The sequence below is a fragment of the Limulus polyphemus genome, unplaced genomic scaffold, assembly GCF_000517525.1.
Source record: "Limulus polyphemus unplaced genomic scaffold, Limulus_polyphemus-2.1.2 Scaffold27, whole genome shotgun sequence".
NCBI classification, from domain to species: Eukaryota; Metazoa; Arthropoda; class Merostomata; order Xiphosura; family Limulidae; genus Limulus; species Limulus polyphemus.
In genome coordinates this window covers 66605-94303 of record NW_013665637.1, presented here as the reverse complement: position 1 = coordinate 94303, position 27699 = coordinate 66605, and the positions used below count along the sequence as shown (strand labels likewise).

The following is a 27699-nucleotide window of genomic DNA, read 5'->3' as shown; positions in this document are numbered from 1 at the left end:
AACATAACACCAAATGTACAACGTTTTGACAAAGTTTTGTCATCCTCAGTTGCAACAAAATATTGTACATTTGCTGTTATGTTAAACTTATATTAAAGTTTTTCTTCATTACCCATTCAAGTCATCTCCAAGCATTATTAGTCACAGATACCTCAGTTGTGTACCTGACCTCATGAGCCCCTTCTCCTTTTCCTCATTCTATCACTTTTACTCTCTGTTTCCCTACCACAAGGTGGGCTATTGAGACTCTCAGCAATAACCCTTCCTTGGAGCTAATTCTAGGTTCTGATACTTTGATACCTGCCTTTATTGCCTTGCACACATGTAGTCTCTCTTCACTAATGATCCTCAGATTGTGCAAATTTTTTCATAAGGTTTGTCCTTACTTTTTTTACTCCATTCCTTTTTCTGTTCATCCTATCACCTGTTATCTTCTCTCAGATTCCCTGTGTCTTTGACATTTCCTGGGAATTTTTTCATTCTTGTACAGGGCAGGCTCATCTATTTTCCTTGTATCATCACATTATGAAGATCTTGGTATTGAAGGCTTTTCACTTTTCTATCATGGAGGATCTGTAGCACAGCTTTCCCTTGTACCTCTCCATTCATCTTTGCTTCCCACTTGTTCGGTCTCTCCAACATGACCTGGGATGGTTCAGCTACCCAACTTGCATCTTTACAATGATGCCTTCCTTTTCCCTTAGGGTCAGTTCTTGACACAACCAATCTCTCTGGGGTCTGGTCTTCTGAAGAGTGATCTCTGCTTATCAGCACTCTGGAGATGTCTGCACCTTTTCAGGCTTACCCATATCTTTGGTCATGGTTGTTGGGTTTTATGATAATCCATTCTGAAACTTCTACCTTTGTTTCTTCAATCAACCACCAGAAAGACAGCTGCTTTTGGGACTTATACTTTCTCTTGATTTTGACATCAGCCCATCTGTTTCAATGATTGCCAGTTACTGAGGAGCATTCTCCATATCTTTTTGCCTTTTACTATTCCTTTTCTTTTAGCTCTTTTCTCCTTCTTTTTGACTGTGATCATTATTATTTGTACATTCATGTCTTCATTGCTTTCTGTTCTCCATATTGTAAAGACTGGTTGAATTGTTCCCTGATTGCTTCTTTCTTCCAAAGACGTGATCTGCCTGGGTGGGTGATCAGTTGAATTTCCCACATCACTCTCTCCTAGCCCCAGTAACTCAGTGGTAAGAATTCAAATTTTGATACCTGTAGTGGGCAGAGCACAAATAGCCCATTGTGTAGTTTGTGGTTAATCACAACCAAATCATACTCTCTCTCTTTTTTATTTCCTCATTATGTGATCATTCCATTCCTGATTATCTTTTATGTCCAGTTAAGACTGTCCATTGTTATCCCACTCAGATTGCACCTTTTCATGTACTCCTCTTTTACCTGTTTTCCCATTGCTACCTCCTCCTCTAGTTTTAACCACTTGGTTTTGTCTGTATAGTAAATTCTTCTTTGGGTGAATCTGATCGAATGCTTTTTCTTGTCACCTCCAATCAGATTTGGCATATCACAGTCTCTTGCCTCCTTTTGATGCTGACCATTGGTGGAGATCTTGTAGGCTGGTATGTAGACTTCACATAACACATTGATCTAACATTATTTTCATCACTGGGCAGTTTCACCTCCCTCCAGCCACAATTCTTCAGTTTACTTAGAGGTACTCATATGGTAGTTTTTGCCTATTGATTTTAATTTCTAGCTCCTCTGTTTTGTATATTCTCTATGAGTGTGTACTGAACTTTTTGTACATATCTACAAAAAAAGAGGTTAAACATACTAAAGAGGAAAAAAGAAATTCCTAAACCAAACATCCACATATTATGTGGAAATAAACATTACATTAACTAGGTTTAGTGTTATCAGATCCTAGTAGCTGGGATTGCCTCACAGGGAATGCTTATCCAAAATTTGATTTGAATGGTGGGGGGAGTACAGAAAGTGTTAAGCCCTTCTGCCCCTCCTCAGTGCTCAATACTGAGATGGGATTATCTGCAAGACTGCTTTGGTGGTTTATCCATCTAATTGACCATGTCATTTCTGCACCTTTTACTAAAAGAAAAAACATACATCACACCTGACTCAGGCTTGCTGTCTGTAGTTGTGATAACCCATTGCACTGTCTCTAGGTGGGTATTCTCCCCCCAAGCAAATTGCTTGCCCCCCATTCTTCTAGTAGATCACAGAAGAACCCTTACCTCCCCAGTCCCAAGCTGCTTGGAAAGTTGATGTGGAAAGTTTCCTCTGTGAGTGGTACCTTCCCTGCAGTAAGATACTCATTTTGACCACTCCTCATTTGAGATGTAGAGCTGGAGTATTCACTAGAAGTGTAGTATAAAACATCCTGTTACAATATTTAACAAGCAATTCCTGATGGATATGTCCAACTGGATGGAGCTTGGATTTGCCTCAGGATGTAGTTAAGTGCTCCTCCTCCCTCCGCCTAGCTGTCATTATAGTATATGCTTCAAGTAAGTATTTGACCAAGAAGGAATATTCAAAAGCCCTAGCCACACTATACATCATAATGTTCTACCCACCTTGATGATATATAACCACCATCACTAGATTTTTCCTCATACCCTTGGCTGTACTATCACAGTAGCTTAACATTAGAAACCCACTGGGCAGGGAGTATTTCGTGCTTGGGAAGGATACAGTTTCCAACTAGCTGCTGTTCCACTAAGTAACTCCCTGTCTCATGGAAGTCACACTCTATGAGCTTTTCTTTTCTTTTACTATTTCAGGAAGGGACTCAACATTGTAATTGATCAGTACTGGCCCCTCCACCTTCTAGCTCTTGGTGGTGCAGAGAGTAAAGTAAAGTTTTTGAAGTTAACATTTTTCTTACCTGAAAATTTATTTCAGACAGATATTTTCCTCTCTTCCACCACCTCCCACCCTTTCATTTTGTTTGCCTCATGATGGATGAACCTAGGTAAAAAAATCTTAACTTTATAAATTTCCCTAATAAAGTAAAGCACATATATTTTTTGTACTGCAAAAAGTAGCAAGTGAATGAAAATTTACAGTTAATACATTAAAGGCTGTCTTCAAAATTCATGTGTGTTTCATATATGAACTCATTAGTTAGCAAATTGTGACTGTTCCTTAAATTTATCAATAATAGTTAAGTTTTATTCACTTACTTTCTTTCTAAAAACCTACAGTTTATTTTGCAAATGTGACACCCCATGCTGTTTTCTTAAACCATATTAATTGAATATAAATCTTATGAATTTCACCTAGACAACTGCAAATGTTAGTAGTATTGTAATTTCATGTTGCTCATACATTATATTGATATTAGATGTTCATTATTTTGAAGGTGTAGAAGACTAATTATATGGATGCTACATAATGTTCAAAAAATTTTGATGGGAATTCATAATACAATACTCAACTCATTACATAAATAAATAGCATTTGAAGCTGTAACTATCACTGAGGCAGACAAGGCAATTGTCTCATCTGAAATTTTGTCAAGCATAACCTTCAGTCTTTCATATTATTTCTTTTTTTCGTTAATAATTGTTTTTTTCAGATAGTTTTCTAAAATATCTAAATCTAAAATTTTATACTATGAATGATAAATCTTCAAACACAGAAGTGTATTTTCAACATTACTCCCTGATCCTAATAACTAAAAAATAAAGTCAGGAGCCACTGTATAGACCACTTTTAAATGACTTAAAATAATTTTCCACAAGGGAATTCACCCCACAGAGACATCCAGGCTCCTTCCAGTACTCTGTCCTGGACTCACTAGGGACCCCATGCAGCCCCCAGATCCTGTTACATAGTCTGATTTAGACTCTAGTTATGGTTTTTGCATCATAAAACAATAATAAAAATTATTTTCTTTTAACTTTTATCAAAAATATTTGTGATGTTCTTCTACTAAATTATGTATAAAACTACTAGTCTGTGGTAAAGTTGAAATTGTTGTTTTATTGTAGCTGCTGTCAGATTCATTCTTTGTAGCTCCAAATGACAAAATGCTGAAGCTAATGCTACAGAAGGGTGTGGAAACTTATATGTATGTGCTGAACTACACTTTTGAAGGTTTGGAAGAACTAAGACCAGAGTGGATTGGTAAGTATAACAATATAAAACTAATGCATTTAGTAGGAGACTAATTTCAATAAATAGATGGAAGTCCAAATATCTAATATTTGATGTAAAATGTATTGCAAATAGTATAGAAAGTTGGCTTCAATATGATATATATGGAGAAGCTGAGTTCTGAATGGTTTGTAAGTATCACATTGCTGTGTTTGGTAGGGATATGAGTTCAGTATTGAGAGGCATGACAGTTTAATGGCTTTCTAAGTTTATTACTATAAAGAAGCAATTAACTATTTAATAGTTTAATAATTTTGTTAGCATGGGAAAGATCTGACTTATGAATGTTAGTATTATTGTATCAAAGCTACTTTACTTATATGTAGAAGAGAATGTTTGGAAATTTGAGTAGTGCATAGAAAAAATTCTACATTATCAGTTTTTAAACTTTGTAGGGTAGGCTGGAAGATTGAAACCATGTTTACAAAAAAAAAGATGGTATTTGTATGATATGCCATAACTGTTGATAAAGGCATAAGCTGAATTATTTGGTTTAAATATAATCTTTTTTTTATTATATAAACCAGGTTCTACATTATATATTCTATATGTTTATGCTTTCAGAAAAACATGTAGGTTCAACAAGAGTCCTACCCAAAATAGCTCTCTTGACATTAGTGTCTTTTTAAAGAATAGAATTTCACACACTTACTTGTACAAAAAACCTACAGACAGACCACAGTATCTTCACCCCCTCACTAAATGGAGCATGTTCAGATGAAACAGACTATAGAAAACACACCAAGGATCTAAATCAAACTATATTACAAAGAGGATATCAAGATATTGAAATTGACAGACAGATCAAAAAAGCTAACAACACTCAGGGGGAAACATCCTAAAACAGAGTAACACTAAATTCAAAATAGAATTCTTCTTGTTATTACCTCAGGAGCATTTTGTGCATTCTGAAAGAACATTTTCATCTCCCACAATTGAACAATTGCCTTAAACCAATACTTCCTGAAGTTCCTGTTGTTTCCTTCTGGAAAAATGAAGTTTAAAAGATACTTGATCATGCACGTAAAAAGCTCATTGTCAAACCTGCAAATTCATAAAAACCACTGACTCTTTTTCTGACAAGTACAACCAGAGAAACTTTCAAATTTCTAAGGAAATTACTTGCACAACACAAAATACTATTTACCTTATAAAGTGTAAACAATGAAATCACCAGTATGTAGGAAATACCCAAATGACTCTTAGAAAACATTTCAACAACCATAAGTCTTCTATTAACACCAAAAAAGATCTCCCTGTTGCTCAACACTTCAACCAACCCAGTTATTCTACTAACAATGTGACTCTAATTGCCATTGAAATCGACTTTAAAATTAAATCTGAAGAGAGAGAAATAAAATAAGCTTATTGGATTGCTAATCTAAATACTGTTCGGCCTAGTGGAATAAATATAGATCCTGCAATTAATGATCTCTGATCATTGGTTTGTTCTCTATCAGAAAAATAATTTTTATTTAGTTATTTTTTTCATGTAGTGTGAACTCTCAATATTTACCCCAAACTTTCCTGGTACTTAATATTTATTTGTGATAATTTTCCATGCCTGTCTTTATAAAATGATCTTCTTGACATTTCTTTTTCAGTCATTCTCCATGTGTCACCTTTATTTTACTTTAACAACATTTAAGTATAGTTTTTCTTGACCATTTGTAAAGCAAAACATCTCTATCACATTTTTACATAATGCTCTTATTTCCAGCCCAGTTGCACTGGAAATGAGACACACTTAACAACAGTACACTGAAATATATATACAGAAAAACTTCCTGGAAGTCCATGTGCCTTTATGACGTTACTGAACTCCCTTTATATATCACTTATTCAGTTATACCACCATTTCCAGTTTACCCCTGAAGAAGAAAGGTCCACCTTTCGAAAGCACTCGGGTTATAAAGTTTTTATCATTTTATATATTGTAAATAGATAGTATGAGCTTTACAGTTTTGATGGAACTCAAGGCTGACTGTATAGAATTTTGCTGTTCATTGAAAAGTTTACTTAATATTTCATATCACTGTTTAAACAAATGCTTTTTCTTTTCATGGTACTGTTTTCAGATGTTATGACACTGAGTATATATTATTTTACATTCTTAAATTACAGGTGTGCCCCATGACACAGAGTATCTGCTGATTACTGGTGCTCCATTTATGGATTACAACTTCTACCCCAGTTCTTTAAAGTTATCAGAAGCTAAGTGGACACAAGCTGATCGTAATATGAGTCGATTTTTTATGGAAGCATGGGCCAACTTTGCTAGAGATGGGTATATGTGCTATTGAAACTATAAATTTTAAAATAAATTCTTGATTGGAATTATGGGAAAGTTATCTAATCAGTGTGAATGATGTTCACAATGTATTTTTCTGCTACATATTATTTTAGTTGCATAGGCTTTCTCTAAAAATATTTTTTTATGTTCTTCATAACCACTGGTTATATCCACAGTCAGCATTTGATCTAAGCAGGTTTCATCAAGTTGAAAATGCAAGAGTGTCATGTTGCATAGCTCTCACCATGTGGAAACCTGGATATAGAAATTTTATCAATAATTTTGTGTACCCATAAATTGAAATTTGCAAAGTGAAATATAGATATTTTGCTTCCTGCACTGATTAATAATGATGGTGAGCTTTTTAGCTAGCCACGAAAACAGTAAGTTTAAGTGATAATAATTAAACCTATTAAAGGGTTTAACAACCTTGGTGAACTGAGTTGTTGGAAATGGTTCAGAGGAAGGCTAACAGGATGATACCTGTAATGGAAAGGTTGTTATACAAGGATAGGTTAAGATCTCTTACCTAGTTAACAGGTTTACAAAGCTAAGTGCTAGTAGTATGTGCATTATATATACAATATTGGAAATAATTTTTGAAGTACTGAATAAAGTGGCTATGAAATGGGAACACTATGGGATTACTTAACCACTATTGTATGAAAATGAACTCGTGCACCAGAGTACAGCCACATGTTGATAGTTTATACTGTGATTGGCTGTCATTCAACCTAACATATAAAGTGACTAAACATTCTTTGCAAAGTCATTTAATAAAGTTTAAAATTTTGTTGAATAGTCAGCATGATTTCATGAGGGGAAAGTCTTTCATTACTACTATTTTGACATTCTTTGAAGTGGTCACTGTTTATGTAGATGACGGTATGGGTGTGGATTTGGTGTATCTGGATTTTCAGAAGGCATGTGACAAGGTACCACATAAAAGGCCTGTTTAAAAAGTTATATCTGTAGGTGTAAGGGATAGGTTGGCTAGATAGAAGAAAGCAGAAGTTTATAATTGGAGTTCAGTCAAACTGGATTAATATCATGAGTGGGGTACCTCAGTATTAGGACCTTTGATTTTTTTTATTTACATCAATGGCATTGGTGAAGTAATGGACAATAATAATGACATTAAAGTTTTGGAATGTTGCTGGCTGTGAAGAGGATGCTGATGCATTACAAAATGATTTGTATTATTTGTTGAGTTGGGCAAATAAATAGCGGATGGCTTTTAGTTATAATACATGCAAGGTAATACATATGAGACATAACAACTTAAATTATGAGTATAATTTTAGTAGGAATAACTTTAACAGTGTTATGAAAGAAACATATTTTGATGTTTTGGTTGATAAGCCATCCAAGCAATTTTAGGCTATATCTAGAAATTTTGAATACAAGTCTAAAGAGATTATAAAACCATTGTATAGTTAAAATGGTTACACCACATTTGAAATACTGTCTTCAGTCTTGGCTTATTACTTTAGTAAGGACATTGTATTTTGGGAAGGATCCAGAAGAGGGCTATTAGGATGATAACTGAGATGGAAAGGTTGTCATTACAAGGATAGGGTAGGATATCTTAACTTGTTTGCTCTTGAACAAAGAATTAGAAGACATTTGACCTAGGTGGTTAAGATTGTTAATGGAATTTATAGTGTTGATTCTTTTCTCTTTTTTTCATATTTAAGGGTGATAATGGAAGACTAGGAAACACAAATATACATTTTGGCAGGGTAAGAGTCATCTTCAGCTAAAACAGCATTATTTTTCTAACAGAGTGGTTGGCCGTTGGAGCAGAGTACTTTCAAATGTGGTAGATGCAATTAATTTAAGGGAGTTTAATGGAAAGTTTGCAGTTCTTTATTGGTATGTCAAAAGAAAGTGCCATACCAGCATGATATCTATAAAAGTACAGGCAGTCATACTTTTTCAAGTAGCAATGTAGTGAATGTACTTATGGTTTCTAGTAAGACCTGCACAGAAACTGAAGAGCATATGAGAAACTGGTATTACTGATGATAGAAGTGGTCAAGTTCAAACTCTTCAAACATGAGGTTCAATAACTCAGGATATACTCTTTTTGTGATGTATGACAATCCAGTGGAGATCTTGCCAACAACCTCACTGTTAGTACATGTGTGGATGTTACCTCTAGAGCAGTAAGATATACCTTGCCACAAAGTGGTCTTATTGGATCTATAACTGATCAGAAACCACTGCTTAGGAGAGCTAATCAAAGAAAGAGATTGAATTGAGCATCAAACTTCAAACAATAGGATGAGAAAAGCTGGAGAATGATGTTTTTATTATATTGCTCTTTACAGATGGACCCAAATTCAAATTGTTTGGCAACAATCAACAGTAGTTTATTTGATGGCAGAAAGTAGAACAGTATCATATTCAACTTGCAACATCTACAGTAAAGCATGGTGGGGGATCAGCACTAGTTTGAGGCTACATTTCAGTTATTGATGTCAGTAATTTACATAAAATTGATGGCACTCTAACTGCTGTAAGTGCAGGAAATATTTGATCAATCATGCCATTCTCTCATGAACAAGACTCATGAGGTATGGATTCATCTTCCAGCAAGCATATGGTAAATGTAGTGAAACAATAGCTTGATAATAAAGATGTCAGTGGAACACTTACAACCATAGTTTGGTCTGCACAAAGTCCTGACATGAAGACTGTTTAGACTGTTTGGTCTTATGTTAAAACTAAGAAGGTCATAAGTCAACCAAGTTACTTGGTTGGATTTCGGGAAGAAATATGGGACACTTGTAACAAATATTTCATAATTGTACATTTTTAACCTTTATGGCATTATGAAAACAAAGTGTAATGCTTTGTGTAAAGCTAAGGATTCTGGTAAAGTTTACTAGTGCTTTGTACATCTTTCACTTTTGTATTTTTGTGATAATGCTCTGAACAATTAATAAATTCACCATTTAGTAACTGTTAATCATTGTTTGGACTCCTGTATGTGTATCACCTGAGAATTTTTTATAATTATTTCCAATAATGAAAATGTCTATATATATATATATATATATCAGCATTAGATATGTGGGTATAGAAGAAACATGTAAAAGTTCTTGTTGAAAATGATTTTGAAGGTTTCAGCGATTCCTTATCAAATCTGTGCTAGCAATACTGATGATGAGGATAAGGTATTTTGCTTTTGTAAACGTTCATGAGTAAATTTTGACCATATTTAAAGATACATTTATTACTTAATTTTTATTCTGACTGACAAGTATTTTCAAATCAAAATTTCTTTCTGAAAGTGGTCAAGTTCAAACTCTTCAATATATACAATAGTATAAGTTCTTATCATTTATTTAAGTTGTGTGTGTATATATATACATGTGTGTGTTTGTTATATTTGATAGAAAACCAACACCAACATATTTCAATACTATTTCACCTTGGGAGCCTATGACATTAAAGAACCTGTGTTACTTGTCTGTAAATACAACTAATTTGACTAGTGTGATGATGAAGGACTACAGGCAGAAGCAATCACAGTTTTGGAATGAATATATCCCTTCTGTTATTGAAAAGATTCTTCCTACATGGCCACCAACTTTTCAACCATATGAAGAAGAGCTTCGTATCTATAGTGCTGCCCTCTGGGGAGTTGTAGGAGCTGTAGGGCTATTCCTGATATTGACCCTACTTTGTTGTTGTCTCTACTGTAGAGCTAAAAGGTATCTTCCTAATGACCAGGATCTTCATATTAGTAGTGAAACTTTGTGTTTTTTTATGTTTTCGTGTTCTTTGGTTACCAACAATGGGTAATCTTAAACGTTTTAATTTTATTCTTGGTGTTTTAGATACTGATAATTAGATAGTTAATTTCAAATGTTTTAACAACACTTTCAACTTGTAACTACAGGTGCTGTTTTAGTATAATCAATTTTTTTGTATAACTCACACTCTGTTATGTCAACAAACATGTTGGTTCAGAAATTTACTTTAATCATTTAACTTTTGTTTTCTTATAATTTTTCTTTATACTGTTCACATTATTATTAATTGTTATGTTTAAGTTAGTTTTTTCTTATCAGTGGTTTGATATTAAAAGAAATTGTAGACTTTTAATGCAGCACTTTCTGTTATATTATTAATTATCAAAATATTGTTTATAGTTGAAAAGAATTGTTTTCCATGTTAACTGTAACAATTCGTTGTTTTGTAGTTTTTTGTCATTAACATAAAAAATACAGCAGGAACTATCTTTTGAAATATAAGTTCAGTGTAATTATACAGTGTATACACTGCTAGAATTTACTTAATTATGATTAGATTATGAAACTGAGTTTGAATGTATAATCATTTAATGAACAATTGAGGTTATGAAGAAAAAGTATCATTGCCACTTTTTAAATGATGTATCTGATCTACTTTTTATTGCCACATTACAGGCTTCTCTGAGGAACAAAAAGGCCTAAGGATTCAGATTTGGTTTAGTTTTCATGGTTTTTGCTTCTTTGTTTCTTTTTGCTTACCATAATGGTATTTGCCTTTCATATTTTTTTGTGTCTGCTTATTTTTGTTTTTTATTTAAAAGCCTACCCAGGATTATATTTTAGCTCCACACACACTCTTTGCTCTAATATCTTTTTTTTCTACACAGTCTGTGTGGTAATGGTGTTTTTGTATGCACCCTGATGAAGAATTGTATACATTTAGCAACTTTGTTTTTACTCTTACCTTAACTGTCATCTAAGTAAAAAAAAAAAGGAACTGAGAAATTGTTTGATAAAACTGTACTTGAAATATTAATTTATTAATATAAAAATTAGCTCCTGGTTATTTTTAAACTTTTTGTTATGTCACTTTTTTTTTTACTGTCATAAATATTACATGTATTTGTGACTTTAGCTAGTTAACTTTAATGTATAGATTAATATTTATCACAAAAACAAAGTAACAACCATCTAACTTATTTTGGGTTTGTTTCTTCATCACTTTCTTAGTAATGACATTGATACATAATCTAGCTTTTCTATTATGAATACTAAAAACTTAATTTTTTTAAAGAGTTAAATATAATTCACTTGCTAGAAATAGATAAAACTTAGTTCTAAAAAATTTGTTTTATTACTCAGTTGCTTTTATAGACGTTTAATTGATATCTGTTAAAAGTTACCCTTTGCTGATGTCTAGTAGTTTTAAGTACTTGTGATATGGTTTTGGCAATTGAATATAGATCATTGTCATAATCAAAACCAGTACAATCATCTAAGTCTAATCAGGGCTGTAGGAATTTAAAATTTGCTTCTTTTAATTCAATACATTAAATTGTGTACATGCAGTATTTATAGTTAAAATGGCTTAATATCTCATAGTATTAAATTTTAAAACTTTTTCTGTGGGGCATGTTTTGCATGCCAGTAGTGTGCTTTGCACACATCCTGTGTCACATTGTTTCACCTGAACACCCCAAAATTGCTTCCTATGGCAATGCTAATTATTAATAAGAAACTAATTTTAAAAATTATTCTAATTAATATACACTAACTGTAGTGTTTTTATCCTATGTTTTTGCTGCTAATTTTCTATCATCAGGGGTATCAATTGTTGTCATGACTAGTAAACTACAGGATCACTTAAGTCTAATTATTAATTACAGCTTTCCCATACAGTACCTTACTTCCACATATTAGCTTTCCTTGATTTTGTGCTGCCTTCTATATGCACAATATTTTGCTCACCATTAACCTTGAGGTTCCCACCCAAACTCACGATTTTCCGCATGCTATTGCCTTGCTGTAACATGCAAATGAGCATGCAACAACCCTCCACTAATAGGAGTGTGACACATCCTCCTAGCACAGCTGACTCCCTCTATACTGATTGTACAATTATCAACTCTCGATTTGGCACTTGCATATGTATACATGTCATTTTTTTTCACTTGTTCCAGTGGTTACTGCTTCACTTTATGAAACATTTATTTCTGTTGTCTTTACTTAGTTTGTGGAAGGCTTTTGATTATTTTTTCCTTCCTTTCCACATTATTAACTCACAAGTCCATGGTACTGCTACTTCATTTGGTGTGGATCCATAAGATTACTACCACTACTGTCTGTTGAGGAGGTGTTGGCTATAGTGCATCGGGAGTTGGAGTCCTACATGCAGGCTGGTCCATCTTCTGACCCATTGATGGATATTCCTTTCCTGAGGGATCCCGTTCAAGAGGACAATGATTGTGTCAGCTTGTTTCCTCCAACAGCTTTCACTGCACCTTCTCAATCCACTGTAATTGGTCTGCCTCATCCTTTTTGATATGGTTTCTCAGGTTTGTTACCTTTTGTCCCTTTTTCCTTTGTATTTTTATTCTTCCACTTCCCTGCTCCATTCTGGCCTGGCTACTGATTATTTTGTTTTTTCCCATTCTTCCAATATTCAGGTCCACACAGATCAATTTCTCTCTCACCTTTGTGGTGGAGCCAGCATGCCACGTCCTCTTTATTTGTCAGACGCACATGCTTTGGCCTACCATCAGGCTAAGTTGCCCTTTCTTGACTCTCACAAGGCTCATTCATTACAAGTACATACACCTTATTGCTTGTCATATCAAGGGTGCCCTGAATCTTGTCGCCAATCATCTCTCACGACTTGACAAGATTCTATCAATAAAGTGGTCCCTTGATCCTCTGGTATTCAAGTGGCTATGTTCTCAACTTGGTACTCCTCTTTTGTATGCTTTTGCCACTTATCCCAACACCAAACTTCTCCTGTTCCTCATTCTGCAGCTCTGGCTTTGGATGTGTTCAGTCAGGACTGGTCCAACCTCGTTCTTTATGCATACCCTCCTATTCATCTTCTTCCTTGTGTGCTTTCCCTTATTCAGACCATTCCATGTTGAGTCCTCCTGATCATTCCGTTGGCTGGCTCACCCATTGTTTCCTGTATTGAACCTTCTACAGTCCTTTCAGCCCTTCCTCTACCTTTGTCATGATCCCTCCTCCTTCAACCATGTTCTTCCCTCTTACACCCAGCTATATCTATACTCCATCTTCACACATGGGTTTTGTTCAGTCCCTTGTGAGATTCTCCAGTTTCTCTTCATGTATAGTCTTCCTTCTCATTCCATTTGTTTTTCCTCCCTCCTTGTATATCAACATAAATGGCACATTTTCTATAGCTGGTTTCTGCATCGTGGCTTCTCCCCTTTCCAAAACTCTTTCCCCACTTATCTGAATTTTTCACTTGGCTGTTTGACCAAGGGTTATCACTTTTGACCAGTGATGACCACGGTGCAGCACATTTGAATACTTTCCAATTTTTCTCTGTACCTTTGTCCCCAAACATCTGTAGCTCATGAGGGGGACAGTGTTCACCAAATCTTCCTTTCATCCATTGCTCATCCATATTTTCATTTTAATCCTGATCATCTTTACTGTCCCATCTAGCAGTTTGCTGTTATTTGGACTACACTGCTTTTTTTTGTGACTCCTGCTCCCATCTGTTTATCCCTTGCAGCTCTTCTTCTACCCTGGATCTTTTTCCCATTACTCTCACAGGTTGGCTAAGACTCATTCATCTAGCATATACTTCTTTGGATGGAGATTCTCTTTGACTTCTCTTACCAAATTCAATAATTTCTTTCTCTCTCTGACTGCTCACTTCCATTATCCATAGGAGGAGATTGTGCAGGCTTGCATGTGGACTACTCCACATACTTTCATCTTGCATTATCTTCATCATCAGACCATCTCACCTTGCTCCTGCTTTCTTCTGAGTGTGACAAATTCCACTCAGTAGAGTAGGCCAGTGGTGTTCAGTTGGCATTGATGGTGTGAACTCTCTTCGTACTGTAGAATGGAAGAAAAATTCCAGATGCTGCCTGGTTTTGGACTGAAGATGAACCACCAAATACAGTTCACCCCTCCAGCTGGCTTTCCCCTATCCTACCACAGTCTGGATGTCAGTTCCAGGGTAGTCTGGTGTTGGATTAGCACAGAACCAGCTAACACGAATCCTCACAAACGTGGTTGGTAGCCCCCCTTCTACCCCAGACCAGACAAAAACTTCAGGACATCCCATGGTTTTGGACTGGATTTCACCCACCACGTTTGCTTTTCCCCATCCTACCATTGCTCGGATTTCCAGGTGGTCCAATGTTAGATGTGTGCAGGTTCAGCACAAATGAGCACTACCTAGGATGACAGAACAGAACAGAAGTTCTTTTTTTCCCTTCTGGTTCCTGATATGGAGATGAAAATGGTTGGGATCCTCCTTCTACCACAGACTGGATGAAACATTCCCATTACTGCCTGGTTTTGGACTTGAGTTGACCCACCACATATAGCCTGATGCACTTAAGCCACACTACACCATAAAGCATTTTTTATTCACTTCACAATTTCACACTACTTATTACACCGACTTCCCCTGAGCCCTGACACAGTGTGATCAGGGTCACTCTGTTGCCATCTGCTGGTAATACCAGCATCAAGTCATCATTGAGACTGATGCAGTCTTGCAGACATTCCATGAGATAGCATGGTTGGGCTCAACCAAAATTTACAACTATGCAGTATGGCTTAAGCTAATCTTACAAATATTAAACCTATCCATTCTGATTGTGAGAACTTGCCTATTCTCTTGCCTGTAATGTCAAAATTTTGAAGGCGGGTCCATTGTCCCTTGATTTTGACTTTGCCCCTCTGGAATAACTTCTGCAGATGTCCATGGTTGGCTGGGCTTACAACACTTGAAGCCTCAGCTAAAATGCTATTCATATCAGCCTTTTAAGAAGTATCAGATCTTTTAGTGTATAATGCCTATGCTTGCAAAGCATGGCCTGTGTATCAGTAGTTTGTAAGCCCAGCCAACATGGTGAGCTCTGGTATTGAGCAAAAGGCCTCTTCAACAGTAGCATGGAACACACAAAGTTTGTGGTTGAAATACTCCTATATTCTTCTTACTGGAATCTATACAGAGCCAGTAAAAAGAGATTTGTCACGTAAGGTCATTTTGTCATAGGGTGACTGAAGATACATCAATTAATTTGTGTGTCATAAAGTTAGCAATATGAACATTTTGATTTGGAGAGTGAATAGAGAAGGTAAAAGATTTCACTAGCATCTGTAATTTTACTCATATCTTCATGTTAGATATGTTAATGTCATAGCTTAGAGATTTAGATTACTCATTCTTCATCGTGGTTAAATGTATGTTCTGTCATATTTTAAACATTTAAACTATAATACATACTTGTTTTGGGATTTGGGGGAAAAAGCTAAGGTCAGTAAATTAGAAAGTTTAAACTATAACTATATATTAAAGTAAACTGCTGTTCTTCTCTAAAAACTTAAGTATTTATTTCTGTATAGCAAACATATTGTAGATGATAATGAAATTGCCACAAGAGAAACATCAGGCACTTATCCTTCAGAATTGTAGTTTTACTCATATTTTCATCTTAGATATGTTAGTGTCATAGATTAGAGGTTTAGATTACTCATTCTTCATCATAGCTAGATGCATGTTTGAAATGCTTGCATTGTCTTAATGTGTGTATGTGTGTACCTGAGTTTAAACATTTAAACTGTAATAGTATACTTGCTTTGTGTTTTAGGATTTTGGAAAAAATGCTAAGGTCATTTAATAATTATAATAAAATTATGTTTAAACTCTAACTGTATATCAAAGTAAACTGTTGGTCTTCTCTAAAAACTTAAGTATATGTTTCTGTATAGCAAACATATCGTAAATGAAGATGATGAAATTGGCACAACACAAACATCAGGTCCTTACCCTTCAGAACTGGCCATAGAGTATGTATTGATTTAGTGAAGCCTTTTATACTACATTTTAATGTTTACAGGAATTTATAATCTGATTACTTAGTATTGTATATAATCCACTTGTTCTGGTTTGCATTTTTATCAAATCAAACCATGTACTCTAACTTTATTCTTTTACTTGTAAATAGTGTAATTATTATTATTATTGTATAATGATATGGTTTGTATATATTTCTTTTTAAAAACAATGAAAACTTCATACATTAAAATATATTGTTATTTTTCTGTAACAGCTTAAAACTTGGAATTGATGAAAAAACATAAATATTCAGTGCTTTTTTCAATTTTATTTTGCAATATACATTTATATGCAATCCTTGTCTTTTACATTTCTTGATAAAAAGTTCATTGTGTTGTAAAAATATTTCTGAGCTCTATATTTTTAATCAAGCAGTTAAATTTCCATATGAGTATGATGTTTTTTGTTTTTATTCCAACTTTACTCACAGAGAAGGCTACTAGGCAAAAAAAAATTAAATGTTACATTTTTGTGTGTGTATGTGTTTATGGTTAAAAACATTGATAATTAACTTAAAACTATTAGTATATTTTCTATATCTCTGATTGTGTTCAGTTTCAGGGTAATGAAGAAAAACTACAATGTCAAGTATAATCCAAAGAATACTATCTTGGCTGATAACAACTGTGATCGACATACAGCCGTCTGATTTTTACCTTATCATAATAACTGTTTTGCTCCTATGCAATTATCAGCAGTGGTATCATCCTACTGATCTTTTGATGATTACTTCTGATGTCTGAAGGTACACAAGGATCATCAAATGTTTTTCATGTTGTTATAGAATTTCTTTGTGTGTGTGTGTGTGTAGAGGTAACATCCTTATAAGTATATATGTATGAATTGGATGTACCAGATACAGACCTATCATCTGTAGCAAACAATAGAATGTATATAACATGGTTCTCATCTCAATGATTGATTGACATTGGATTTGTCTGAATCATTTGTCAGTGTTAATATAAATAAATCTGATAAGGAAATATAATTTTAAGGAGGTTGTGAACTTTTATACTGCACTCATATTTCAACTGTAATTTACTGAAAATTAACAGTGTCAACTTTTCAATCTATTGTTCTATAGTTTCAAAAAAGTCACTTTCCCTGCAGTTTAAAACTTTCTCATTACTGCATAATTTGATAATTAATTCTTGGCCTGTCATATGATAACTGAAAATGTTCTTTGAAAGTTGTCTGCACAGATATTTCTCAACTATTCTAAGTATGGTTTAAGTGCTATTCTTTCCTTAGGCAAACTTGATGTAAGTACATTTACCATTGTAACACAGCTTATATTTTGTTCTTCCTAAAAACTGAAACAAAATATAAATATTGGGTCATTGCAATACATAATGTTTCAATTTATTAATCAGATGTTGATATTATTATGTCTTTTTGTTTATGATAATGTAACAGCACATTACATGTACTGTTGTTTTTTCTGCAGGTGTACATAGTGTGACCCTGTGGTACATTTGCTATTTCTTGATTAAATACATGATATTTTGTCCTCACAGTTAATTTCCTCTCCATTACATAGACTAACCATATGGTGATATTGTAACACATTTATTGTTCCCTTTATATAACTCATCAAAGGTAACTATTTCTAATAATTTAGAACATGATGAAATTTAGTTGAATGGATGGCAACTGCCTGTTCTAAAAACACAATTATAGAAGACGATGTTTTAAAAGTCTTCTGCCTTTTATCTTTAGGTCAGCGTGTGTATGGTGTTGTCAGTCTTTATAGTATTATGTTGGATTGTGGAGGGTGTATTATCAACCAGAATACTCTAAAGACAACAGCCAGTTGCCATACATTCAACTAAATTTCAGCATGAATACTGTGCATAAACAATCTATCAAAGAAGTTGCTAAGTGTTGTCATTCCATACAAATAACTAGACATCAACATTGTGGCATCTTGATACTTGCACGTTTTTAACCAGATAAGAGGGAGTATTTTTATTAATGTGGAAAGTTTTATTAAAATCTGCTATTAAGTGTTACAGTTGTAGATTAATTAAAGCTGTGTCAATAAATTGTATTTTCATATTACATACTTAAAGATTTGCACAAAAATCTAGATTATGCATTATATATATATATGTGTGTGTGCGTGTGTGTGTATATCCAGTTAGAGTGGAAGGCAGTTTCTTTTTAAATGTGCAATTCATTTTAGTGAAATAACATTGTATCAAATTAACATAAAATGCAATTCTGAAATTTGTTTCCATATCATCATACTTGATGTGTGTATTTTAAATCACATTTTTAACATTACTCAACTCATGCAAATTTTGATATTGCAAGATATATATTACATGATTTTTTTCATAATTTGTTCAGTTTATCATCCTTGACATTTATATATAATCAGTTTTTGTTTCTTGTCAAAAATGGAATACAAATAATTAGTCAAAGTAGTTGCCAAGGTTGTTTCTGTTGCTTTACATGTTTGAATCTTGATGATTTATTATTCATTTTTAAAATAAATGAGAAAATAAAATGCACAATATTTTCACAAAGTAAATTATTTTTGAATGTGTGACTTTTTTGACTATGTTAAATTAGATAGTACATCTATTAAGAATTACTTGTAGAGATAAGAGATCAACTTACTTTGTATTTCTTATCGGTGATATACCTCTATATTGACTTTGTTAGATACAGAAAATGACTCTCCTCCATTGAAAAGTGTGCTTTAGTAATTTACACATTATGTAAACAAGTTCTTTTGAATTTACACTCAGAACCAGTAATTATTTTTTATACAAACATTATATAAAAAAATTTGGTACCAATTCAATTCTTAAAATGTAATTTAAGAATCATGAGTTTTAAATATGTCCTGATTATCCAAAAATAATACATTACAGGAATGTATTATATTATTCATATTTTTTCTTAGATTGTAACATGATAGTTAGACAAATATATAAATAGTAATCTTCTACTACAAATAACAATTTAAATGTTTACCAGAATACATTATAATAACATGCTTCACATATTTTGAATTTCTTTGAATATGATCTTACTTTTAGGATAAAATATCAAAAAAAGCTAAATCTTGTTTTAAAAGATACATTCAATTAACATTATCTATGTCCTACACTAATCTATGGTACACTTGAATTCAAAATTATAGTATGGGAAACTTAACAGCAGAACCACCTGAAAGCTCTATTTGCAAAAGAAAACAAGCACAGTAAACTATTTCATATTTAAAGATTTAACATTTGATGCAACTATAAAGTTGTAATTTTCTTCAACAACTGTAAAATGGCTGTTACATCACACACGAAATGTTCAGTTTAAGTTAAAAGCATATTTTCATAAATATATTGGCTGTACTCAAATTCATCCTGAAGGGCTGAATAGAATGAATTAAAGAGAAAAGGAATGAAATAGAATACCAATAAACCCTCTTCTTGTTTGTTTGTAAGCTCAAAGCTGTAAAATGGGCTGTGTCCATTCCAAAAGTTTAATCCTGAACTGTAGCATTATAAGCTCTCAAATTGAAGCTTACCATTGAGCCATTGGTGGGGGGTGTAGTGTATAAAGTTATAAAAACATGTAACTATTAAATAGTGATTAATCATGATCGATGTTAATTGTCTGAAAACGTTTGATATTTAATGTTTTTGTGGTAGCTAATGTTTTGTATTTACAGATTAAAACTACTCATATTATGATGTGGTTTTCCAAGGTACAGTTAACCAACAGGTAAGCTAATTAAGATTCCAAGAATATGACATATATATATATAACTTTAACTCAACCAGAAGTGAAAAAGACTGACATATATATTGCTCATTTACTAAAGACAATTTATTAAGAATGGTCTGGTGGCATATAAATTCAATTACACCACAAAAATGTTCAAATGATGTAAAGAAGGTATTATCTTTCTCACTGCTTGGCAGCTATTTTGTGTGTATCGCTGTACTAAATACTAAGATGTCTACAATAGACAATGAAGAGAGAACTCATTTTACTTAGGATTATATATAATCATAAGCAACAACAGTGCCCCACACCTATCTAAGGCTGTCCCTACCTTTTAATCAGGAAGACCATCCAGAGTCTAGAACTTCCTGAGCTGCTGTCCAAGCTGTATCTCTTGATCTCACCTCTACTATGTAGGAGAAGGTGATAGCAAATAGTAACTATGGCTATGTAAGATCTGGATATCTTGAAACCATCTCAGGAGATCTCTATAAGGCCAATACACACTGCTAGATACAAGTACCTGTTATTAGAGTATAGTTGGTGAAACTGGTGTAGAAAGAAGTCCACCAAATATAACTACCTCACCATCAGATGGGGGCAGCATGCATTTTACAGGGTTACCGAAAACCTCTGGCACAGCCATGAGCCCTTCCAAAAGAAAAATGGGTTGCTTACATTAATGGAGGTCATCTGAATATTTGATATCAAGCTGAGGAGCCAGGAGGTCTGCATGCAACTATGGTAACATGGCTGCTTATTGTGATTTATTTACAACACCTACAATGGAAGCCATACTCTAGTATGGCATAGACAAATAATGAGAAGCTCCTCATTGACAAAATATATTGATAGCCTTCTAAGCAAGCACTACAGAGATATCAAGGACACTTCGTTTCTGACAGAAGCTTTTTCTGTGGTCGCATGGTTAGTGGTAATCACATTAAGCAAATTTTTTGGGAGGAGAAAACCAAGAACTGGGACTGTAGCGACTCAACCAGAATGTGCTTTTGAGATGCCACCAACTCATTAGGCTCATCCAAAACTAACATGTTTCACTAACATATAAACTGCCAATACCACAGTGCACACCAATAGGTAGTCATGGATACATTTGGCCCTGTTACCATGGCAACACTTCTGACAGTGCTTTGGATGAAAGGGTTAGAACTTTTGTTTCAACTGTGGGCTATTTTGATATCAGAAAATAAACTTTTCTTGTTCTGTTTCTGCAACTGAAAAGATAGCAACTTTCCATGTAAGTGCCAGACAACAGTAGGAGAGTTGACTGCAACCAGTGGCTGTTGCTGCTTCATCTAGTGAAGCCTGAGTTGATTCTGGCTAATAACCTGAGTATGTGCAACAGCTTGCTTGTGTCTTAAAAGGTGTGGTGGGCATCTCAGTTTGCCCTTGGTACATGCATGTGAAGATACATGGATACAAAGTTGAGTTTTTGATGGATGATGATGCTTCCGGAATTTGTACCTTATAGCAAATTCAAGTACTTGAGACAAACTCACTACTCAAGTCTTTTAAAACTAATACAACTAATACTTTATTCTGGTTAACAGAGGTAACCTCAAGAAAAGAAGTTAAGCACAATCATATCTTACTATCATTAGTGTCTCACAAAAAATGAATGTCATTTCTGATGTAGGATTAAGCATTGGTATCTTAACAAATTTACTTTCTGCAGAAGTTATCAGCCAGCATGACCTATGGTAGAGATGATCTGCCACTCTGAGGTAAAACTGGTCAATACCAACACGTCAGAATTCAGAAACAGTGACTCCACTGTTTAGTATTGAGGAGGGAGTTACATTACACTGTAATGTACAAGTGGTGTTGTATGGAGTTAGTCTAGTGAGGTAATTTGCTATGGTACACTGCAGTGATAAAACCAATGCAAACTGTTTTCTGTCCAAAACTCAATCTGCACTGGCTCAGAAAGGTATTGTCCCAAATGCTAGTTTTGTGCCAGTTTTCGTTTGCATTCATGGACAGCTTGCTTTTCAACTTCCAGCTTTGATGACTATTGTTATGGTGGGTTAGGCACATGTGACTGAAGCTAGTTATATAGATAGTACTGCTTCAGTTGCACTACAATTTGTAATAGCCTAAAACTGTGTTCAATTGTAATTTAGATTTAGTATTTAAATATTTGTCGATATATCTCCAATTTATGATATTTGCCAACAAGATTGATACAAACAGTTTTCTTTTTTTAATACAAATGTGTTTTAATATACAAATAACAATATAATTTACAATAATAGTTATTACACACAATGATTTATATATAAAAGTTTCAAACACTTACATGCAATATAAAGTCTTCTTTCCAGTCTGGAACTTCCTTGATATCTTATCGAGGGTTGACGATAAGAGAGTTATTATGTATATATATATATCGTGGCAGTTGTTTTGGTTTAATATCACACACAAGCCCCGTAGGGGCTTGGGAGACAACCAGGGTCGCTCAGAAACTGTGGTTTCTTTTCAGCCCCATACGCGAAGATAGGATATTGACGAGAGCGTTGGATTTTTTAAAAGTGGTCTTTACTGTACCGACAATTGCTTACAATTAGGATAATATACTAGATGAAAATCCTGATTTTAATGGGTCCTTTACTAGCTGGGTTGCCTCCAAACAAGTGGAAAAGTCGTCAAGTTGAGAAAAGGTCGAAGGAAGAGAGAGGAAGAACTTGCCTACATGTAATAACGCGTTGAGTTGGCTAGAGCACGTGAAACGCACGTGTGGTTGTTTATGCACGTGGTGGTTATGTCAGGTTGGGAGAGAGTATGATGTGTTGGCGTAGATGACGGTGACACCAGTAGGGAGAGGAAGAGTGGAGCACGTCCTGCTAACATGGGGTTAATGCATAATTGTTTAGACACCTTGAAATTTTGATATAGAAAGTTCAAATGGAATGTAAGATAAAATTACTCAATAAAAAGTACCTCTAACTAATTTAAAGTCATCACTCCCGTAATCTTTTAAACAGTGTTACGTATTAGAATTTCGAATAGTCCGAAGCCGAGTTAAATAATTTAAATTTAGTAGTTAAATTGTACTTTGGATTTAGTATTTAAATATATGCCGATATTTTAGTCAGTTTACGATATCTGCCAACAAGATTGATACATACCGTCTTCGTTTTTAACACAAATACGTTTTAATATACACACAACAGTACAATTTACAATAACAATTATTACAAATAGTTATTACAAACATTTATAAACAAAAGTTTCACAAACTTACAAACAATATAAAGTTTTCTTTCATACAAATACGTTTTACAATGGTTTATGAAAGTTTCACAAACTTACAAACAATATAAAGTTTTCTTTCAAGTCTGGAACTTCCTTGATATCTAATCGAGGGTTCACGATGAGAGAGATAATTATGAGTTGATGTAGGTACGATTTGCCGGGAAGCTAGCTAGCTTTCTCTCCTTGGCCACACACGCTGTTTTCTATCGTTGAAGTTGGTAATGTTTTCGTAAAAAATACTATTGTCCGATGAGAATCCATTGAAGTTAAACGATTTGTAAATGTTCGAAATTTATAAATATTCCTGGTCGAATATCTTAAGTTTTCCGATTGATAAGCGTTCTAAACATCACAATTATAGCTTTCGGAGTTTATAGTATGCTGATTATAGCGAACTAATAAAAGACACTCTCTTAGCGCGTCGCGTTAGTTATATTTATAGCGTGGGAACATTTTCTAGAAACTTCAATCTTACGTAACAATACTGGTTAAAGCGTTTACATACACACATATATTGTTGATTCTTACTCTCGAGAATCTTCTACAACTTTGGAGAATAGGCGGGAGTTGCGCAATACATATCTAACACTATAAGCTATGCATGTTTTTAAATATAAACTTAATCTAAACAACGTCAATATCAATATAAATATATAACAACAAATTCGTTACAACAGTATTTTGACATATCATGGTTTTTGAGTTGACGAAGATATAATTCACTTAACAGGGAGCTCGCTAGCCCTGTAGTTCTCGCTGATCACACGCCGATATTTTTCCTACCGGTGACCTTAGGTAATGTTTTCGTAAAAGTACTAATGCCTGATGTGAATCCACTGAAGTTAAATGGTTTGTAACGTTCGAAATTTATAAATGTTACTTGTCAGATATCTGGTTATATATCACAGTTATAGCATCCGAAGTTTATAGCACACTGACTATAGCAAACCAATAATAGATACTGTTTTTGGGGCGTCGCGTTGGTTATATTTGTAGGCGTGTGGAGAGTTTTTCGAAAACTCAGATTACGTAACGATACAAAGCTACATTAGCGTTTACGTACACACATATGTTGTTGATTCTTACACTCGAGAATATTTTACAACTTTAGAGAATAGGCGGGAGTTTCGCAATACATATTTAACAGTATAATTTATGTACATTTCTAAATATAAATTAAATTTAAACAAACACCGATATTAAAATAAATAATAAATCCGTCACATACATATACAAGAGTATATGCAAGACTACCAGAAAATCTGAAGTCACTGATTGAGAAATATACAGGTAATTTGGAATTGAAAAGTTGCAGGAACTCTGTATATTAATCATGAAATTTAGTAATGAGTTCATAGGATCAGTAACTTTATGGGTAGAACAACAGTCACTTGTCTTCACCTAGAGAAAAGTGGTATGTATCTTATAAAGCAATCACCATAAAGACTTCCTAGAATGTTGCTGGCATGAAACAGAAGGAATGTTAGAGAAAGGAGTAATATAACTGTTAGAGGGTGTTTGGTTACTATGGTAGTGATTGAAAAAATGATGGAAAGGACATGGAGGTTCTATAAATACCTCAGGTATGTAACTATGGCAATGTTTGTCAATGCATCCTTGTTATCACCCACAGGCAAATGTTTAGATGCTTTGAATGATTCCTGTTGGTTTAACCAGATATTTGGCTAGTGGTGAGTAAAAATGGGCATGAAAGCAGATTTAAGACTGTCTTCAGCACTCGAAATGACTTGTATGAGTTTCATGTCATACCATTCAGCCAATGTAATATACCTGCCACTTTTATTAGGCTGATGGACCTTACAATTTTCGAGTAGGCGCTTGATGAGGATGCACTGAAGAACCTCAGTGGTACAATGGTACACAGTTCACAATAGTTGTACAATATCAAATATTATAAAATAGTATCATATATTATTATTATTTATATGATTGCTGTTTTTCTCTGGTATTATAGTTTTCTAGTAATTTACATTGGAAAGTTTCTAAAGAAATTCTGTGTTTATTCATCAAGTACAACATGAGAACGTCACATCCAGGATTGAATCAAAAGAGATTCTAAACCAAAGTTTCACTTTGTCTAAGTAACATTGTTTGTGTTGATGTGATTGTGTTTCTCAGTGTGAAACCTTACAAACGCCAGTGTGTTTTAAACTAACAACACTATAAAAGGTAGGTCAGTGTATGTTCTGTTGCCCATTTTTAATTCAAGAACAACCACACTCCCTTGAGACTTCTACCGTGGATTTAAATAATGCTAATCTCGTAAGTTTAATTTTTAGTTCTCTAGAAAAATGAGGCAATGTCTGATTTTCAAATACATCTAGGGATAAGTTTGGTTTGTTTTTTTGAATTTCGCGCAAAGGATATCTGCGCTAGCCATCCCTAATTTAGCAATGAAAGACTAGATTCTAGAGGGAAGGCAGTTAGTCATCACCACCCACGTCAACTCTTGGGCTACTCTTTTACCAACGAATAGTGGGATTGACCGTCACATTATAATGCCTTCACGGCTGAAAGGACGAGCATATTTGGTGGGACGGGGATTCAAACCAGCATCCCTCAGATTTGAGTCAAGCACACTAACCACCTGGCCATGCTGGGCCGAGTTGTTTTTTTCTTGGTAATAAAATTGAAGAATGAGTCTTATTAATCCCCGAGAAACATTTTTAGTAATATTTTAGAATTTGTCTAACTAAACGATCAACGATTATTAGCTTAGCAATGTTAATGTTGGGCAGTTTGATTATATATAAAAAAGGCCTTGCCAGCAATAGAAGTATTTCATAAGAAGCGCTTCTGATATATTGTCTTTGGATATTATATCTTGACGCACAAGTTACATATAGGCATAATTTACACGAGGGACGCGGGGGGACATGTCCCCCGCACTATTCAGTGGATATAATATCTTTTTTCCCCCAAAAAAACGCCCTATGCATACATCATTTACAGGAACTGAACCTCGCACTTTTGAAACTAAAGTTATGCTACTTCACAGGTTATAAAATTTTGTAGTCTAAAGAAGAGCGAAGAAGTATGATGGTTACGTTAGTAATTGCAGTTTGAATCAAGAAAGAAATATTGTAAAATCAAAGCTAGGAATTTAAACTATTTCAATCGACGTTTCGGATAATCGTGTTCTTCAGGATGACTTGACGATAAACCTACGGAGAAGTCCAGGGTTCAAATTCCCTATGGTAGACAGAGAACAGATAGCCCATTTTGTAGCTTTGCGCTGAAACAACAACAATTCCAGAACCATAATGAATGTTTTGTAAGTTTAAATAAAAGTAAAAAAGTTACAAATTCTTGTGCTAAATTTTACTTTTTTTGCTTTAATTTGTATGACTTTTTTTTACAAGGTCGTGCAGACATTCATGTCAACGTTGTTAAGTTGGTTGGAGCTATCTGCGCTGCTTGTTTTACTCGTCTAATGGTTGTGCTCTTACGAAATTGGCTTTAGGTAATTTTAAGACCGCTTATTCTTCCCCTTCTGATTTAAAAAGTATAAACTACTGAAGAGGGAATGTGGTCATTCAGAAATATTTCTTATCATACCTGTGGCCCTAAAACCTACTATAAACTGAGATTACTGTCCTTTGAAGGATGGGTGTAGCCTAGTGGTTAGAGTGTATGGAGTCTGAATTCGAATGTTCGTGGTTCGCATCCTGTTTCTACATGAACGTTTACTGCAGTTTGGAGCTATGGGTATTTTAAAAGAGTGACGGTGAAATTCTCCTACACTGTCTCCCAAAAGCTAATGGTGGGTGCTATTGTCTTTTCTCTTGTCTGTTTAAAATGGAGACGAGTATACGGATAGAACCGTTATTAACTATGCGAGAAGTTATAACAACAGACAAACAAATCGTCATGTGAGCCTACACGATATAAAATTATATTTTTATCACAATTTAAGTTGTTCAATATACCAAATTTTGCCAATTCTCATAACTTAATGTTGAACTAAACTAAGTAACAACAAATTCATTAACAGCAGAAAAATGTAAAAAGAAACTACGTGGTTTGTCACAAACTTATCTGTTTTTATTCTCTATAACATATAATTCTAACCTTTCTAAAATTCGAACGTACAAAATGTTTGTAAACGATCTAAATTAACTTTCTAGTTAATGTTGTTGCTGTTGTTTTTTTTTGGGGGTGGGAGGGAAAATAGTTTCTGTTGCATTCTTCAGCCTGCAATAACAGCTCTAAATCACTGTGCAGAGTTTGATTTTTGGTTTGTCTTGAATTTCGCGCAAAGCTATACGAGTGTTACCTGCGCTAGCGTCCCTAATTTAGCAGTGAAAGGCTAGAGGGAAGGCAGCTAGTCATCACCACCCACCGCCAACTCTTGGTCGACTCTT

At 34.2% G+C, this 27699-nt stretch overlaps 1 protein-coding gene across 2 annotated transcripts in view; it reads left to right on the top strand.

Moving 5' to 3' along the window:
* The window catches only part of LOC106459304 (cholinesterase-like), a 68527-nt gene extending 51049 nt beyond the window's left edge, over positions 1-17478 (top strand). The window contains exons 8-12 of one of the 2 annotated variants that reach the window (XM_022385956.1): positions 3990-4125; positions 6280-6442; positions 9853-10170; positions 16177-16254; positions 16859-17478. In XM_022385956.1, the coding sequence (XP_022241664.1) occupies positions 3990-4125; positions 6280-6442; positions 9853-10170; positions 16177-16254; positions 16859-16952 (789 nt within the window). In that variant the 3' untranslated portion in view covers positions 16953-17478. Of the gene's footprint in view, positions 1-3989; positions 4126-6279; positions 6443-9852; positions 10171-15810; positions 16073-16176; positions 16255-16858 lie in introns of those variants that run through there. The other variant, XM_022385960.1, reaches the window with a different exon arrangement.
* The last annotated feature ends 10221 nt before the right edge of the window (positions 17479-27699 follow it).